General features: G+C 40.7%; 1 protein-coding gene across 5 annotated transcripts in view; it reads left to right on the forward strand.

The window, feature by feature from the left end:
- MBD5 (methyl-CpG binding domain protein 5) overlaps positions 1 to 17552 on the forward strand; it is a 139656-nt gene that overhangs the window by 112081 nt on the left and 10023 nt on the right. For 3 of the 5 annotated variants that reach the window (XM_066611943.1, XM_066611944.1, XM_066611945.1), the window contains 3 exons: positions 6001 to 7032; positions 10529 to 10737; positions 13981 to 15189. In XM_066611943.1, the coding sequence (XP_066468040.1) occupies positions 6001 to 7032; positions 10529 to 10737; positions 13981 to 15189 (2450 nt within the window). The remainder of the gene's footprint in view (positions 1 to 6000; positions 7033 to 10528; positions 10738 to 13980; positions 15190 to 17552) is intronic. The other 2 variants (XM_066611946.1, XM_066611947.1) reach the window with 1 other exon arrangement.

The following is a 17552-nucleotide window of genomic DNA, read 5'->3' on the forward strand; positions in this document are numbered from 1 at the left end:
ACAGCTCAGAACCCATCAGCCTATATCTAAAGTTTTGATTTTTTGCCCCAATGTGCATGACTTTACACTTACTGACATTGAAGCGCATCTGCCATTTTGCTGCCCATTCTGCCAGTCTGGAGAGATCCTTCTGGAGCTCCTCACAATCACTTCTGTTCTTCGCCACTTCACTTTGAAAAGTTTGGTGTCATCTGCAAACTTAGCCACTTCACTGCTTAGCCACTTCACTGCTTCACTGCTTCACTCCAGTACATAAGGACACACTTCGACCAAGGCTTATTTGAATTTCTAACACATTTTTAGCCAGGACATCAACTTTACTAACAGTGGTGATGATGTGAAACTAGTGCCAATTTCTTTTACTGACTCTTGCATTAATAGACCAACAAAACTATCTTAGGCAAAACTAGGGATTCTATTTCTTTATCCAGAAAGATAATCAAACAGTTCCTATCAAAGGCAATTGTATTTGCAATTCCAATGTGTCTTGCTATGAAGCAAAAACTTGCTCAAACAAATCAGTTGTTGCCAGACACTCAACTTGGATCCTGTCTATAGTATAATGTGGGAAACTGCAGTTAAACCGTGTCAAGTAGTGATCTGTCGATATCAGACTGATCTCCTCTCCTAGCAGATCTTCAAAAACCTGCCCAGAGGTAAAAACCAAGTTCAGTATATGTCCTGTCTGCTCCTTAGGAGCAGATCTCACTTGAAACCAAGGCCATGGTTGGCATATTCGCCATGAAATTCTGAACTGTACCTTTATGGGCTTTAGTGTGCACATTGAAGTTCCCAAGGTCCTGAAACTATTCCACTACAAGACCACTTGAACCAACTCAACAATGGAAGCTGATGGGTAGCACAGAAGGTGGTACACCCACAGAATCCAATCCTGTCTCAGCTTCCCAACCTCAGTGAGACATGCTCAAAACCCAGAAACCTCTGGGCAGAACACCTGAATGGAGAAAGAATAATGATAGAATGCTGCAATTTTCCTTCCTTTCCACTGAGGCCTTTGCTGACATAACTCTCTGAAACCAGAAGGGCAAAGCTAAGAGAGGTTCACACCTTCCACCTCATCCAAACAATCTTCAGTAGTGCAAACCAGATTGTCCCTTTCATCCCGGATTAAATTCTAGTTGATAGTGATTTTATTGATGACAAATCTGGTCATATACAATTCCCAGGATTCCCTGGGAAGAAGAAATGTCTCTTAAACCAGTTTAAATCTGTAGTACGTAAATACTCTTGGAACACTTGTTCTATTTTTATAGTAAAGAAAAATGTTCAGTGATGAATAGTCTGCTTAGAAATTTTGGCAACCAAGAGCTAGTCTATCTGTATCTAGTTGCTCCTCTAAGTACAAATTTATCTCTAAGTAAAAGTGTTTAAATTACCAAGGGCGCAATCCTGAGGTGCCCTTAGGCTGGCACAAGTCATAAGGCACGCTTGCGCCTCCTTGTGAGTTGGTTAGGCTGGTGCGCAGAGGCATGCCGGCCTGTGAAGACTGAATTCAACCTCTGTGCCAATGGAGGGACCAAACCTTGCGTTGGCTGAGCTTGGGACGGGGGAGGGCAGGAAATGGGCGGCCCCAGGGTAGGATGGGTGGGGAGCGGGAGGCAGGGCTGGAACCCGGCAGTTATGCTGGATCCCAACCCCATTCCCCGAGCAGTGCAGAGCGACTTCAAGGAGGTGACACAAGTCTGAAGAGACCCTTAGGGGCTACAGTGGCTTACCCAGGATTAAGGGGAAGAGTTTTCCCTAACCTTTGGCTGAGCCACTGTAGTGCCCTATCTCACGCTGGATACAGCTCAAGCCTCCTGGTTTGCCTGTTCCAGCGCATGATAGGATTGCATCCTCAATAACTTAAACCAAGCCAAGTTTATCTACAATAACCTGCGCAAACCCATTTTGGAAATCTATATGCTTGTTTTCTACCCCAGTTCATGGACAGCTTTTATCAGATAAGCAATTCAACCTTTTAGTATAATGTTGCTGTTGGGTAGCATTCTAAATAGTGCAAGCAGAAAGGCACTTGCACAAGCTTTCTTCCCCACCCCTTCCTCCTTGATGTCGCTCTCACCCAAAACGCCACACCAGAATGTCTGTTCTAAGCTACAGTCTAAAAAAAACTTTGGACAACATTCTGGGTCAGGTCCCCCAACCATACAAATCTCTTTTCCATGCCAGTCTGAGCTTCTGGAAGTAATGTGTGCCATGATCAAATTGTATGACTTCTCTCTATGATCACATGATCTCATCATGGACCACATCCACTTTGCAAAGTGGGCAAGAAACATTCTTATAGTTCCAGGGGGGTGATAAGGAAGACTCCAGCTCAGAACCATCTTGACTGCTGAGGCTTTGATTAGCTCATGAAAGCAAGAAAGTTCTTTCTGGCATAATTTCAAATGGCACATGCCAACAGGATCCAATCAGCTTTTGTGTATTTATGTAACTTTTGTTTTGATGTTTATTAGCTACTTGGAGTTTCCATAGGAAATGAAAAGTGGGATATCAGTTGAACAAATAGATGTAAGGCTGTAGTTTATTTTTGCCACCATTTTCCTATTCCAGACAGCATGTGTTTAAGAGGACATGTCTGATGTAAGTCATTTTTTAAAAAACCATTCATGTTTCAGTTCCTCATGTTCCTTTACTAGGTTTAATTGAAAGGGATTATTGAAAGGGATTATTTGAAATTGAAAGGGATTATTTAATTGAAAGGGATTTTATCCCAGTTTTTTTACCCCCAGGTTGGACTCTGATCAGTTAGGTAATGTAGATGATTGAATTTTGTCAATACTTTAGTTTCATCTTTTCTGTGTTACTTTACTGCAGTTTTAGAGTTGCACAAAACTATGGTGCTTTCTTTGCTCAGCATATTGCAGTTGTTAGGGAATAAAATAGTGCATGGCTGACATCAAATTAACCACTTTTTAGATTTACCTTTTCTTGTAGTATTAAAATTTCCCTCTTCTGCTCTGTTAACAAACACTAAGAAATCGCCTTCAAGCCCTTTCTATTAGGATTTGAATCTCCTGGGCCAGTAAATAGCACTTTATTAATTTCAAACAAAACAATATAGTCAGACCTCGGTTTCTGTGGGGGATCCATTCCTGGACCCCCTGCACATAGTCAAATTAGTGGGTCCTGGTTCATAGAACCTCTGGAGGAAACCTGAGCTGTTCTGAGCTGTTCTGAGACCCGCAGAGACCTCTGTGGACCTCAAAATGGCCTCCAGAGGTACCAGAAAGGTTTTGGTACCAGAAGGTACCAGAGTTTTCCAAAAACTGAAATTCCTTTTTGGCACCTCCGGAGGCCTTTCTGAGACCCGCAGAGGTCCCTGCGGGCATTAGAAAGGCTCCCAGATGCAACCAGAGAACATCTCCTGTCTGGGAGCACAGGTCCGGCCTCAATCGCAGGATTGGAACCTGTGGTTAGATAAAACTGTGGGTCCTGAATCTGCAAATACCAGAGGCATAACTGTGTCTGTCAAGCAAGAACTAGAAGGGCATTTTCTTTGCAATTCCAGCAATCCAAAAATATCAAAAAGCGAAGTATTTTGAGAAACTTTTTATAATTCAAACAAATGAAAGTGGTGGCTATCGCAGCAGGTGTGCATGTGTCAAGGACTTCTGTGAATGTAACCTGAAGTGTGTATGTAATATGTAAAATGCTTTGCAATTGGGTTTAAATGTGGATGTCCTGGGTTCCTGTCCATTCAGTCCTGAAGTTGACAGGTGACTTTGAACAGATTTCTATCTCCCAAACTCACAGAGCTGTTGTATGCAGAGCTGTGGTGATTGAGCTCTTGTTGCTCTCTTTTTCCTCATCTGTCTCCCTTAAGAGAAGAGATTTACTTAGGAGTTAGTAGGAAAAAGTCTTCTCTGAGACACTGAAATTGTGATTATAACAGAAAACCACATGGCTAGGCAGACAGGATTCAGTTTTGTGGATTGCTTATCTCCTTCGGCTAACCTCTGAGAAACATTAGATCCTAGCTAGCTGAAATTAGCATGTGTCAGTCCATTGAGCAGTCCAGCTCACCTGACCAGGTCAGAGGATAGAGTGGGATGCCCAAATAGTTGTAAAAAACCTAATCAGACAAGCCAGTTATCTCATCAGACCCAGGTTACATAAACTGAAGGATGCTCATGTGTATTCTGACCTGGCTCCCTCCAAGAGAATCTAGCTATGATCAGTTCTACTAATCTCCCCTACGTTTGGAGAGGTGTGCTAGTCTTCAATTACTTGAATGTCTTAAAACAGGAGTGGGTAAACCTGGGCCTGGGGGCCATTTGCAGCCTTTGGGGACCCCCAATCCAGCCCACAGGGAGCCCCCAGTCACCAATGAGCTTCTGACCTGTTGGAGACTGTTGGAGCCTGCACTGGCCCATGACTGCTGGTTGCAGCCACCATACGTGAGCTGTGGGACGAGTTAGAACAAGGCCTGTTATAGTCTCCATGTGTTTGTGTTTCTGGCTTGGTCTGTATGTTTTCACTGTGCAAGAGGTGTGTGGCAAACAGCTCATAGTTCTCATGTGGTTCTACATGCCTGTATTATAGTTCTCAAGTATATTATAAATAAGGTCAGTAAAATTCATTCATTCATATAAGTTCCATCTCTAATGTATTCATTTATGTAAATTTATTTAAATTTGAAATGTAAATTCTTTTTTTTCCCCCGGACCCTGACACAGTGTCAGAGAGATGGTCTGGCTGGGCCTCCTACCAAAATGTTTGCCCATCTCTGTCTTATAGAAAGGACGAAATATGAATCTGACAACATTTGCAACATTTCTATTATTGAAAAGAAGAACATAAGTCTTTATGATAGATAGCGAGACCTTCAGTAAGTTCTGCCAGTGAGCTTTGGAATTGGTTTCTATTCTGAGTAACCGTTTTCTTCTAACGAACTCAAGAGCTGTGCTTTCATGTAAATTTCTACTCCCCTATGTTCATATCTCAATTTGTCCTGGGTAGATGAATCCACATGGTGGCAGTCTTGAGAGTGGAATTCATTTGTTCTGATTACTAATCTCCCCCTCTAATCTTTCTACACTCTTTACTGTAATAATTTAAACTTGCTACTTGGTTGGATAGTGTACTTTATATTTGGCCAAGAATAAATATAATACATGTATGGTCTTGTTGTAGTTGTATTTTTAAAGTAATAATGCATGATCGATCTCGTGAAGCAAACTTAATAGTTTTTGGAATAATTCATTGCAAGTTCCTTTTCATATTGGAATACTGGACAGTTTGAACTTGCACTCCCCACTAAGACCACCCACAAGATCCTGTTAGAGTTCCTCTCTAGCCCTATAAAGCTGTTTCCTCTCTCACCGAAGAACGTGTGCAGTGTCCTCTTACTGATGGCACCCACAATAGCCTCACCCTGCACTCTCCCCACATCCAGTACTTTTGAGGCAAATGCTCTGTGTGGAGAAAGAATGTAGTTATGATTAGAGCCCCAAAGTATCTTCATAGGGCTATTGAGGCAAGCTAAACTGCTGAGGGATGGTCCACGATACTTTCAGTCATAGACTTGAAACTGTAGAATAGGCTCTTCAGTGTTTCACCATTGACTTCTAGAAAGATATTTGTATGTATATTTAATGTAGGCAACACCTAACGGTTACCAAGCAGTTAATAATAAAATGGCAGTAACATAAATACTAAAATTGCATTATACAAGACTTTGTAAAAATAGCAATAAAATCCAAGGTAAGGATAAAAACAATTCTTGAGTACTTGGCCTTTCAGTGTGATCTGTGATTAATACTGCTTTTGATACCATATATGATGTTGTTTTAGAGGTCTTTTGGTTTTAAGGTCTGATGTTTTATCTATTTGTGAACTACATGGTAAAACTTTGTAAATAATAACTCTCTTCCTTGCTTGAGAGACACATATCTATTCTTGGACATACTCGTTGTTGTTCATTATAGTATTTCTCTTTCAATGTGCTATATTATGTTAATTTTGCACTTGCAGGGAGAGCAGGACCATCATCATCTACAGCGATAGCTGGCACCAGTCAACCTGCCATCACCAAGACCACATCTGTTCTTCAAGATGGTGTCATAGTCACTACTGCAGTTGGAAACCCACTTCATAGCCAGCTCCCCCTTGGGAATGACTTTCCTTTCATTGGTCATGAACATGCTCTGCATTTTCCACAGAACAGCGCTTCAAACAACAATCTTCCACACTCTTTGAATCCAAACCTCTTTAGTTCTCTGCCTATCTCTTTGCCAGTGAATCAGCAGCACCTCCTAAACCAGAATCTGTTAAATATACTGCAGCCTTCAGCAGGAGAAGGCAAGTCTGAGGTCAACCTCAATCCTTTAGGTTTTCTCAACCCGAATGTAAATGCTGCTTTAGCTTTGCTCTCCAGTGATGTGGATGGGCAGGTGCTACAACCTGTTCATTTTCAGCTGCTAGCAGCCCTTCTTCAGAACCAAGCCCAAGCAGCTGCCATACTCCCCTTAACACCTTTCAATCTGTCCATCTCAGATCTCTTACAGCAACAGCAAAACAATCCTCTGCCCTCAGTAACACAGATGATCGCCCCACCACCAGATCACTTGCTAAGCAGTCAGTCAGACACCAGTAGAGCTGAGACCCTGTTAACCAACCCTCTGGGAAACCCTTTCCCAAACTTTTCAGGCGCAGACACTACTTCAAACCCCCTGCTTCTCCCAGCTGCCACTGGGGCCTCGGGATTAATGACCGTGAATCCCCAGCTGTTGGGAGGTGTTCTGAACTCTGCATCGGGCAACACTGCTAATCATCCAGAGGTTTCCTTAGCAACCTCCTCCCAGGCTACCACTACCACAGCCACTACATCATCAGCAGTGGCAGCACTGTCTGTCTCAACCCTTGGTGGGACAGCAGTGGTGTCAATGGCAGAAACATTGCTGAGCATATCTAATAATGCTGGGAGTACATCTGGTCTAGCTAAACTCAACAGTAACTCTGTGGTGCCACAACTACTTAACCCTCTACTGGGGACAGGTCTACTTGGTAAGTTAATATTTTCACAAATTTTAAAAAGGAAAAAAAAATGTTGGGTGGGGAGGGAAAATTTCTATTTTCTTCCTTTTTTTCAAAACTCCATTTCATTGCACTTTTTTTTCTAAAAGGTTTATGCTATGTCAACTTGCTTAACCATTCCAGTGAAAAACTGCAAATACAATTGACAGAAAATTTTAAATAGCATTTTTAATACCCTATCGTTTAGAAAGTTTGATGCCATCTAAATTCAGTCAACCAGTTGGAATGGCTTTTACATTTTTCAAATCTAATAAATGTGCAGGTGCATCTCTGAGATGCAGTATTGTATTTTAAAATATCCAAGGCATCACAGGGTTAGTATGAGTAGCTGTGCAATAGATGAGAAGTTTCCAAGTCCATCAGAAATATGTCAATGCGCCTGATCCCTAGATTACTATAAAGCAATGCATAAAACAGTCTAAGTACGGTCTTGCACAAGTTCAAAGTAACAGACTGCCTGTCTGGCACTGTGCATCTATGTTGACATGCTTTTTTTGTTTGTTTTGTAGCATAGAAACCAAAGGTTTCTAAATCACTTGAGAAATATCTACTTAAAACAAAGCTGAGGTCCAATTCACTTATTTAAATTAGAGATAATACAGGCACTTCCCAACTTACATAAGGGTTCCGTTCTGGACACCGTTATACAAGTTACTCATGTCAGAACTGTGCAAGAGGAGCCACCCTTGCTTGGCACTCTGTAAACTTGCCGGTCGCCTCGGTCTGTAAGCTGGTGTCGTTCCCCAAGTGTCTTGTTTTTCCCATTTCATTTATCCTAAGAGCTTGACAATCTTGCCCCTTCCTCCATGAGGGCTCCTTAAATGAAAGAGGAAATGTAGGATGCAGTGGGAACAATATCAACATACGGAATTAAGTGAATGGCAAACTGCAGAGCTGGAAGTGGTGAGCTCCTCTTGCATAGCCCAAACTGGAGGTGAAATCAAAATTACAAGTCAAGGCTTATTTAAGTCAGGGAGTGTCTCCTGTGACTGCAGTACCTCACTTTTTCACATAGGGAGCTATTTTACTAGAAAGCCCTTCATCAGAACATGACTGTACAACAATGGATTTAACTGTGTGTGAATTGGGCTTGAGTCTGCCAGATTCTGGTATTGCTGCTACAGATTTCCCTAGATGTGTGTGTACTGTGTATATGTACATATGTTGACTTTGGTGAATTGCTGTTTATAAAACATAAGTTAAAAGTACAGTGCAAAACTAGTTGTCGTATGAACACAAGCCTAACTTGTTAAGAATCCATTTGCAGTAAATCAAAATTTAAAACTGCTTGTAAATTAGCACCAAATGGCTAAAATGTTTTCTGAACCTTTTTATGTAGCTTCCACAAGCTTTTGTAACATAGATCAGGATTCAAAGGGTTATGCATCGAAGTTCCACACATCTACCAGGTTTTCGGAGCCCTGTCCCACCATTTACCTCTTGAGCAGCTGCTTCTGTAAAAATTTTTGCAGTACAAGGTGTCAGAGTCAGAACAGGAAATTGGACTAGCCCCAGTGCATTTGTGGAAGCACATGGGAACACCTGTGAGATTCATTGCCTCATAAAAAAATTATCCTGGATAGTAACGACTAAATATTTTGAGATTGGAACCACTAATCTTCAGCTGCAGGTGGCTTCTTTGTATTTAGAAACAAAAATGGTAGTTTTCATTTTTCACAAATATAGAGCCCACTCCATGCACCCCTCGCCTCTGTAGGTCCTCTGAGCCTGATGGTTTTAAAAAAGCAGCTTCTGGTTTCTCCGTGAAACCAGACATGATGTTTTTAATGCCTTATAAGGCATTAAAAAGTCACTTCGGGGTTTCACAGAGAAACCGGAAGTTGCATTTTGTAAACTGTCAGGCTCAATCTGAGCTCAGCAAAGACCATGGACTGATCTGTGGCCTCTGCTGGGTTCAGAGGACTTTCCAGAGGCAAGGGGAGCGGAGTTTGGAGAACGTGGGGGGATGCGCTCGCCCATATCCGCAGCTTCACGTAACCTTGGGGGGTTCCAGAATGGAACCCCCACAAATACAGGGGCATTCCTATATCTTGCAAAAATGACTATATAGTCACCAGGGTATGTGAATATTGCTATAATTTCTGATATTGTTGGTGTGTATCAATGCTTTTAAACAAAGTTAATAAAGTTTAAACGGTATTTTAAAGTGGGATTTAAACAAAAAAAATCAAATAATCAGGAAGTTAGGCCTGAAGAGTTTGCTAACTTCTTGTGTTCAATAAACTCTGAAATATATTGCTGCTGCTTCAAGAAATATACAGTAAAGGTTATGACAGCTTAGGAAAAAAGATTTTGAGTGGAATTAGGGCACAATCCTAACCCACTTTCCAGCTCCAACATAAGGATAGTGCAGCTCCTAGATAAGGAAACAAACATTCCCTTACTTTGAGGAGGCCTCCATGAATGCCCCCCAACTGCAAGATGTAGCACACATCCCATTGGCACAGCTATGCCAGTGCTGGAAATTGGGTTAGGATTTGGGACTTAGGGCGCAATCCTAACCCCTTATGTCAGTGCTTTCCAGCACTGAGTGACACCCAAGTGCAGGATGCAGCACATGTCCCTTTGGCACTGCTATGCCAGTGCTGGAAAGCACTGACATAAGGGGTTAGGATAGCGCCCTTAGACTCATAACATTGGGTGCATTAGGCTCATTTATACCATACATTACTATGTATAATTCCATGGTAAGGGGGATCCAGAGTTTGATACTCTGGGTTGGATACTAAACCTCCAGAGCAGGGGTGCCCAAAACCCAGCCTGGAGGCCATTTGCAGCCCTCGGGGACTCCCAATCCAGTCCACAGGGAGCCTCCAATCTCCAATGAGCCTCTGGCTGTCCAGACACTTGCTGGAGCCCATGCTGGCCCAACACAACTGCTCTCAGCGTGAGGGTGACTGTTTGACATCTCGTGTGAGCTGTGGTACAAGGACTCACTCCACTGCTTGCTATTTCATGACTGTGCTGCAGCAGCAAAGACTGGCCTTGCTTTGTGCAAGGCCTTTTATATTCCTTGAGCTATTGCAAGACCTTCATTCATTCATATAAGTTCCATCTCTAATATAGTCATTTATGTAAATTTATTCAAATTTGAAATGTAAATTAATTATTTTTTTCAAGGCCCCCGATACATGGTCAGAGAGATGATGTGACCCTCCTGCCAAAATGTTTGGACACCCCTGATCCAGAGCAAAGATTCTTCCTTCCAAGAGAAGAAGAAAACCTTAGGATCCCGCTCTCTGTTTAAAGCTCTCTGCTTTAAATAGTTGTAAAGCACCAAAAAAAAATCCATGCTATTGCATCCTAGAGGACTAGTTCGCTAAAACGTGCAGAGAAAAATTTTATTCTACATCTTTTCCACTATATGGTAAAACGTGACTCAGGGTAAACATGTGCCTACCCTTCAAAAGTGGGTGACTTAATAGCCATGTGTTTCAATTTACAGGTGACATGTCGTCCTTAAACACTACTCTTAATAACCATCAGCTAACTCATCTGCAGTCACTGTTCAACAACAATCAAATGTTTCCTTCAAATCAACAACAGCAGCTTCTCCAAGGCTATCAGAATCTCCAAGGTTTTCAAGGACAGCCTCCCATTCCTGGGCCACCTAACAACCCAAATCCCATGGCTTGTCTGTTCCAGAATTTTCAGGTAGAATTTTTTTTTTTTCATTTTCCATGAATGCCTGTGATATAGAATCAACATAACACAATGTTTTAATATTTACTTGTCGTTGGTTGTTGGTTTTTATTGCGGGGGTGGAGGGGAGACAGTGTTTCTCTGAAGTTAAATCTTTGGCTTGTATTTATCATCCCAACATTTTACATTTACCTGTAGCTTCTAAATGTTGAGAATATGTCAGTTTTTCACATGTGCTGAATTAAAGCGAAATTGTGCCATAGCTGTCCAGAAGGAGAATGAGGAGGCAATCATGAGTGATATTTGGGACCTGATACTGTGTTCTTTATCTATTGCAAGTTCCCTATTAATTTAGAGATTCTGGAACAAATCCGTGTAACTGCATTCTTCAAAATATTCTTGCTGTTTTCATCCAGTTAATGCTATCAAGAGTTTGAATGCAAATGTTAATCTAAGAAAATGGCAAAAAATATCAACTATGGTAGACCATAAAAAGAGAGCTACGTTGTCTGCTTAACATTATTATGGTAGTGTCGAGCTCAACATTTGAAAGCAAGATTAAGGTGGAGGGAAGCATGAGAGAAGCTTTTATTCTGCAAGAAAGATAAACAAAAATCATTTTGTTAGTCTAGACACCTAAATATCTTCCTACATTTGCAAAAATCATAGCTATCAATCTACTTATTAACCTCTCTACATTATGCTTTGTGGCTTTGTTTTTGTATGTGCTATGTTAGGCTTATGTTTAATATTGGCCAGTGTTTAATGTAGTCATGGCACAAATTTCTAGATAGCTTTTTCTACACAGACTTTGATAGACAAAGTAAAAGAAGGTTAGATGCAAAGGATGACTGTGTCTTAGCACAGACTATTAATGAAATAAATGTTTGGTGGCATGATAGTGATGGGTGCCTCAGTTCACCCTTCGCCAAGGAGGGATGTTGTTTGCATGGTGTATGGCTTTTATGCACTGTTGAATTTTTTCCCTTTATTCTTGTTTCTTTGGAAGCCAAATGGAGGTTACTTTCCAAATAGCCCTCAAATCTGTTAGATTTTGCTCTGTCTTGGTTTACATTTCACTATGTAATGTTAAAATTAATGTTTTAATATCTTGTTTGATTTTCTTTTTACGTGTTGTGATACTTTGTACTTTATTATAAAGCTTTGTAAACCACCTTGGGCATTTACTTTGGCATGAGAAAGGCAGAATATAAATTTATTAAAATAAATAAATAAAATAGTGATTGCAGCAGTGCTGTACAAATTATGCATGCTTGAGTTCAGTTGGATTGAGCCCTCTGTAATTGTGTGTTGGATTGCAGATTCTTAGTGTGAGGCATGAAAGCAAATGGTTAGGTAAAGGAGAAAATGGTGGATTACTTCAAATTAAAACTGCTAGAACACTCAATGCAAGAGGGGAAAAAAATCAGCTTCAGAATATTTCCTAAGGCCACAATTTTACTTGATTCCTATAGTCTTCAACTGAATTTAAGGATTGCAGCTGAGGAGGAGTATTTACAGCCCACCTGTAGAATTAAAAAGTCTGCAAGACATCTCACAAATTAAAAATCTAAATACATATTAAAACAGTGAATAAAACAAAAACACAAACAAATCAGAAGCAGGAACCAGTTATTCATTTGTTGAGCAGCAGAAAAAACAGCAGAACACAAGCAAACTCAGATGGCCTTGAAGTCCTCTGTAAAAGCACAGCTTTTGCATGCCCCTTAATTGCTAAGAAGAAGAGAGCAGAATGAACTTTCCCAGAGAAGGAAGCTGTACCACTGTCAAAAGGCCTTATCCAGAGTAACTTTCCACCATACTGCATGTAGTAGAAGGACCCAGAATGGGGCTTCTGAAGAAAACCTCAAGGTACCGGTCAGTTCAGTGATCCTTAATTCCGAGGGATCATATCCTAAGTTGCATGGACTGAAGGACACCCACACAAGGAGACTTCCCTGCCCCACCTCCCGACAGCAGCCAAATTTGGGGGGCACCAGTGGCTGCTGTTGGGAGGAGGAGGCATGGAAGTGCAGTTGTACAAATCAAAATAGAACCCAGGGTCTGCACATCACTAAGAACCATTTCAATAACTCCCCAGGACCAACTTGTACTGTGACTTTTTCACATGCAATACACATTCTTAGAATTCTAGCCAAAAGTAGTAATCAAGATTAGGAAGACAAAATGAGGCTGAGATAGGATCCACTGCCAAAGCATATGGTTGATATAGTGGCTGCTAACACAAGTGGGTAAAACAGTACAAAAAATTTCAGATGAGCTTGTTAGTGGTATTTCTTCTGCCCCATGCTTTATGAAATCTGCTACCTTTTGGACTGTGCAGATCGGAGTAGCAGATAGGGGTAGAGTATCTTGCCTATGGGCAGTCCTTGGGTCCTTCTAGACCAGGGGTGCCCAAACCCCGGCCCTGGGGCCACTTGCGGCCCTCAAGGCCTCTCAATGCAGCCCTCAGGGAGCCCCCAGTCTCCAATGAGCCTCTGGCTCTCCAGAGATTTGTTGGAGCCCGCACTGGCCCGATGCAACTGCTCTTAGTGTGAGGGCAACTGTTTGACCTCTTGCATGAGCTGTGGGATCAGGGCTTCCTCCACTGCTTACTGTTTCACGTCTGTGATGCAGTAGCAGCAGCAAAGGAAAGGCCAGCCTTGCTTTGTGCAAGGCCTTTTATAGGCCTTGAGCTATTTCAAGACCTTCATTCATTCATATAAGTTCATCTTTAATATATTCATTTATGTAAACTTATGTAAGTTTATTCAAATTTTAAATGTAAATTAATTCTTTTTTTCCCCAGCCCCCAAGACAGTGTCAGAGGGATGATGTGGCCCTCCTGCCAAAAACTTTGGACACCCCTGTTCTAGACCTTGAGTTATTTCTAAAAAACCAGAAATGACAGGTGTCTTAGGCTTGGACATGACTGAGGTCAGAGCCATGGAAAAGGCCTAAGCTAGATTTAGAAAAAAAAGATTGAATTGATGTATGCTGCTTATGCAAAATATGCTGCATTTTACTTGCTCAGCACAGTTAGGAGAAACCTTGGTAAATATTCACCAAAGGTGTCAGGAATTACTGTTACTGTTACTACTGTTACTATTTACTGCCTACACTTGGGAAAATGAATGTATTCCAATGTGGAATGAGTACCTGTAGTTGCTTCAGTCATTTTTTTAATTCTAGATTAAATAAAATATTCAAATGGATGCTCAATTTTTGCAAACTTTTTCCTTATGACTTTTCAAGGTAAGAATGCAGGAAGAGGCTGCTTTTCTGAACAAGAGAATGATCACTCAGATGGGGATGCCGTCAATTCCCGAAATTTCCAACACCTCACTTCTTCCCTTTCAAGATACAGCATGCAACTTACAACAAAGGACGGAGCCATCTGTAGGGCAGCAGGCCAAGGACAACCTCAGTCTAGCTACCCAGGGTGATGCTTCAGTTGATACGATCTACAAAGCTGTGGTAGATGCTGCAAGCAAAGGGATGCAAGTAGTAATCACCACTGCAGTTAACAGTACAACACAAATGAGCCCCATTCCAGCTTTGAGTGCCATGAGTGCCTTCACAGCCTCAATTGGTGACCCGTTAAATCTTTCCAGTGCTGTCAGTGCAGTAATCCACGGAAGAAACATTGGCATTTCTGATCATGAAGGGAGGGCAAGGAACACTAGGGGGGCACGAATACTGAAGAACTCAGAACACCTTAAAAATTCCAGTGAGGGGGATGGCTTAGAATACTATAAACCAACGGGTTGCAACACACCCAAAAAACAGTGGGAAGGGGAGCAAAGCCCTGGAGGAGAAATGAACAGATGGAAGTGTGAGGAGTTTTTAGACCATTCATCCCATGTCCACAGCAGCCCTTGCCACGAAAGACCCAACAACGTCTCCACACTGCCACTTATTCAAGGCAAGCAGCATCCCATACTGTTACAGCAAAGAAACTGTCAAAGCGATAAAATGTTGGAGGAGAACTTCAGGTATAGCCATTACAAAAGAACTATGATGAGTTTTAAAGAGAGACTAGAGAACACTGTGGAACGATGTGCACACATAAATGGAAACCGGCCTCAACAGGGCAGAGGGTTTGGGGAGTTGCTTAATTCTTCCAAGCAAGACCTGGCAGTGGAGGAGCAGTCTCCTAGTTCCTCAAATAGCTTTGAAAGTTCTCTAGTTAAAGACTATATCCATTATAATGGAGACTTTAATGCCAAAAGCATTAATGGGTGTGTGCCTAGTCCCTCAGACGCTAAGAGCATCAGTAGTGAAGATGACCTAAGGAATCCCGACTCCCCTTCTTCAAATGAGTTGATACATTACAGGCCAAGGACGTTTAACGTTGGGGACTTGGTCTGGGGCCAAATCAAAGGACTGACTTCGTGGCCTGGTAAATTAGTAAGAGAAGATGATGTTCACAACTCGTGTCAACAAAGCACTGAAGATGGGAAGGTATATTTATTCATATATATAGTCTCTCTTTCTCTTCCTCTGTATATATGTATGTGTAAAGATACACCTTTGTTAACATATATAAATATGTTAGTCAGAAATGTTTTTGTTTCTTTTTACATAAAAAATATTACTGCTTGTGTTACCTAGTGTGCTGACAGTTTTCTCTCCAATTCATGGTTCTAATTCTAGAAAGGTATTATTGTTAATCCATAGGACCACTTCAGACAATCTAAATGTATAAAATGCTGCATTAGTTTCCACATTTTATTTAGATACAGTTCTTCACTCCTTGGGTCATGAACCTATACTATTTTAATGTTGTTTGTGTCTTTATGTATATATTCCTGTTTTGTTTCATCCTCTGTGTTTAGATAGAATTGGTTTTGTTGTGCTTTATGGTAACTTAAATGATATCAACTTTATTATTCTGCATAAGAAAACTGGATATACACCTATGAAGCAGTAGAAAGAACTTGGTCACACATGCTAAGAGGTTGCTGAGTGTTTTTCTCCACTCTCTTCCACTTGTGCACTGCAATGCCTGGCCACATGAAACTCAGTTCTGACCTGTTGACCAGTTTTTCAAGAACTGCATTGTGGGGCATCAGGCGGGAAAGTCAAACACATGCTGTCTTTGGATCCCAGCAGTGACAAATGACCTGACTAAATAAGTAGAAGTGGGAGAAAATGGTTTTATTTTTTCACAGATTCTAATGTTTTCCAAAAAGTTCAGAAAGTGGTATTATGAGTTTTTATTCAAAATTTACATTATAATTGCTTTAAAAGTGTACTAGATAGGTGGTATAGTGTCAGCAGATGCAGCCACAGTCAATAGCCATGCACACATCCATTAAATAATAAACAAAACCAAATAAAACAGTTTTATTTTTTCACAGATTTCAGGGTTATTGTCTTTTTTTAATACAAAAATGAGAAGTGCAAAAGTGGTGTTGTGTTTTCATTTTGTTATCACCATTTTCTCCCACCTCTACAAATTAGGTTTAAAGTATCTCTCTTGAAACATAGAACCATTACTGTATTATTTAGTACCCACCATTTTTTCCTGCATTACCAATTCTTTACAGAAATGCTAATAAGTACTGATCAGGACAAAGTTAATTTCTACAGATGTTTGTTGAACAAAGATTACGCTATTCATTATATTGAGCATCTTAAATAGCAGTGTTGAGACAAATATATTTAAGACCTTCATTTCAAAATTAAGTGCTTATTATTCATACTACAGAGAATGGGATATGCCACTTTTCATATAATTTGAAAAATCAGACAAATTGTTTACATAGATATGTTTCCTAGTAGATGGTTAGTTTTGCATAAAATATTCAAATTTGTTACTACAGTTTATTGACATGCCTTCACTACCATGTTACTCTAATTTCCTTATATTATTAATTGTATTTCAGTAAATTTTGAATTAAAGCAGCTAAAGAAAATCCCAATAAGTCCATTACAGTTTTTTAGATAGCCTGTGAATTTTTGTTTGTTTGAAAAAAATAATTCCTTAAAACAATCAGCTACAAAGGAGAAGGTCTTTCTAGCAGAAAGACAGGGTAAATATTATTTTAATTTTTTCCCCTCAAAATTGTAAAGATAACGCTAAGGCGGATTTCGTATTGACCATGACCTCTAGGTCAGTTACACATGCATGTTCATCACTCATTGACCATGTTCATTTCATATGACAGCATGTGTGAAACAATAATTGTGAATATCCTAAATTAGAACTTCAGTATTGTCCGGTGTAAACTAAAATGTAGTGCATTGTATCCTAAATGTAGTTTGTAATGGTTAAGGAAGTTGGTCATGGCTGAGTTCTCCCCAAATAAACCACATTAGTACATTTGAGGTAATGTTGCATGCTGGTTGCACTTGTTTTCCCCAGCATATTCTCCAGAATTTTCAGAGTTACATAAGATGATAGAAATTCTGTTGATCTAAGTCGGTGGTTCCCAAACTTTTTCAACCGGTGCCTCTCTTGACTTACTGGGCCATTGGCTGTGGCTCCCCTTTAGGGCTACAATCCTATACATTATGTAGGGCAATAGGGGTTTTCCGCAGATTTATTATCCGTGGAAATCAGTATCCATGGTGGGGGGATCTAGGAATGGATCCTCTGCAGATAACAAGGGCCCACTGTACTTTAGTTGTAAGAGTTTATGTTCCGCTTTCAGTTGCTTAGAAAATCTACCCCCATTCAGATTCTAGGACTTCCAAAATATACTTGCAAACCCTACTTCTTTGTGTAGACCAACAGATGAGTTGCAAAGAGCATCTCTGCTTGAACTCTCATTGCTTTACTTCAGTCAACAAAATCTTGTACCACAATATCTGAGGCAGGT

The sequence above is a fragment of the Tiliqua scincoides genome, chromosome 1, assembly GCF_035046505.1.
Source record: "Tiliqua scincoides isolate rTilSci1 chromosome 1, rTilSci1.hap2, whole genome shotgun sequence".
Taxonomy (NCBI): Eukaryota; Metazoa; Chordata; class Lepidosauria; order Squamata; family Scincidae; genus Tiliqua; species Tiliqua scincoides.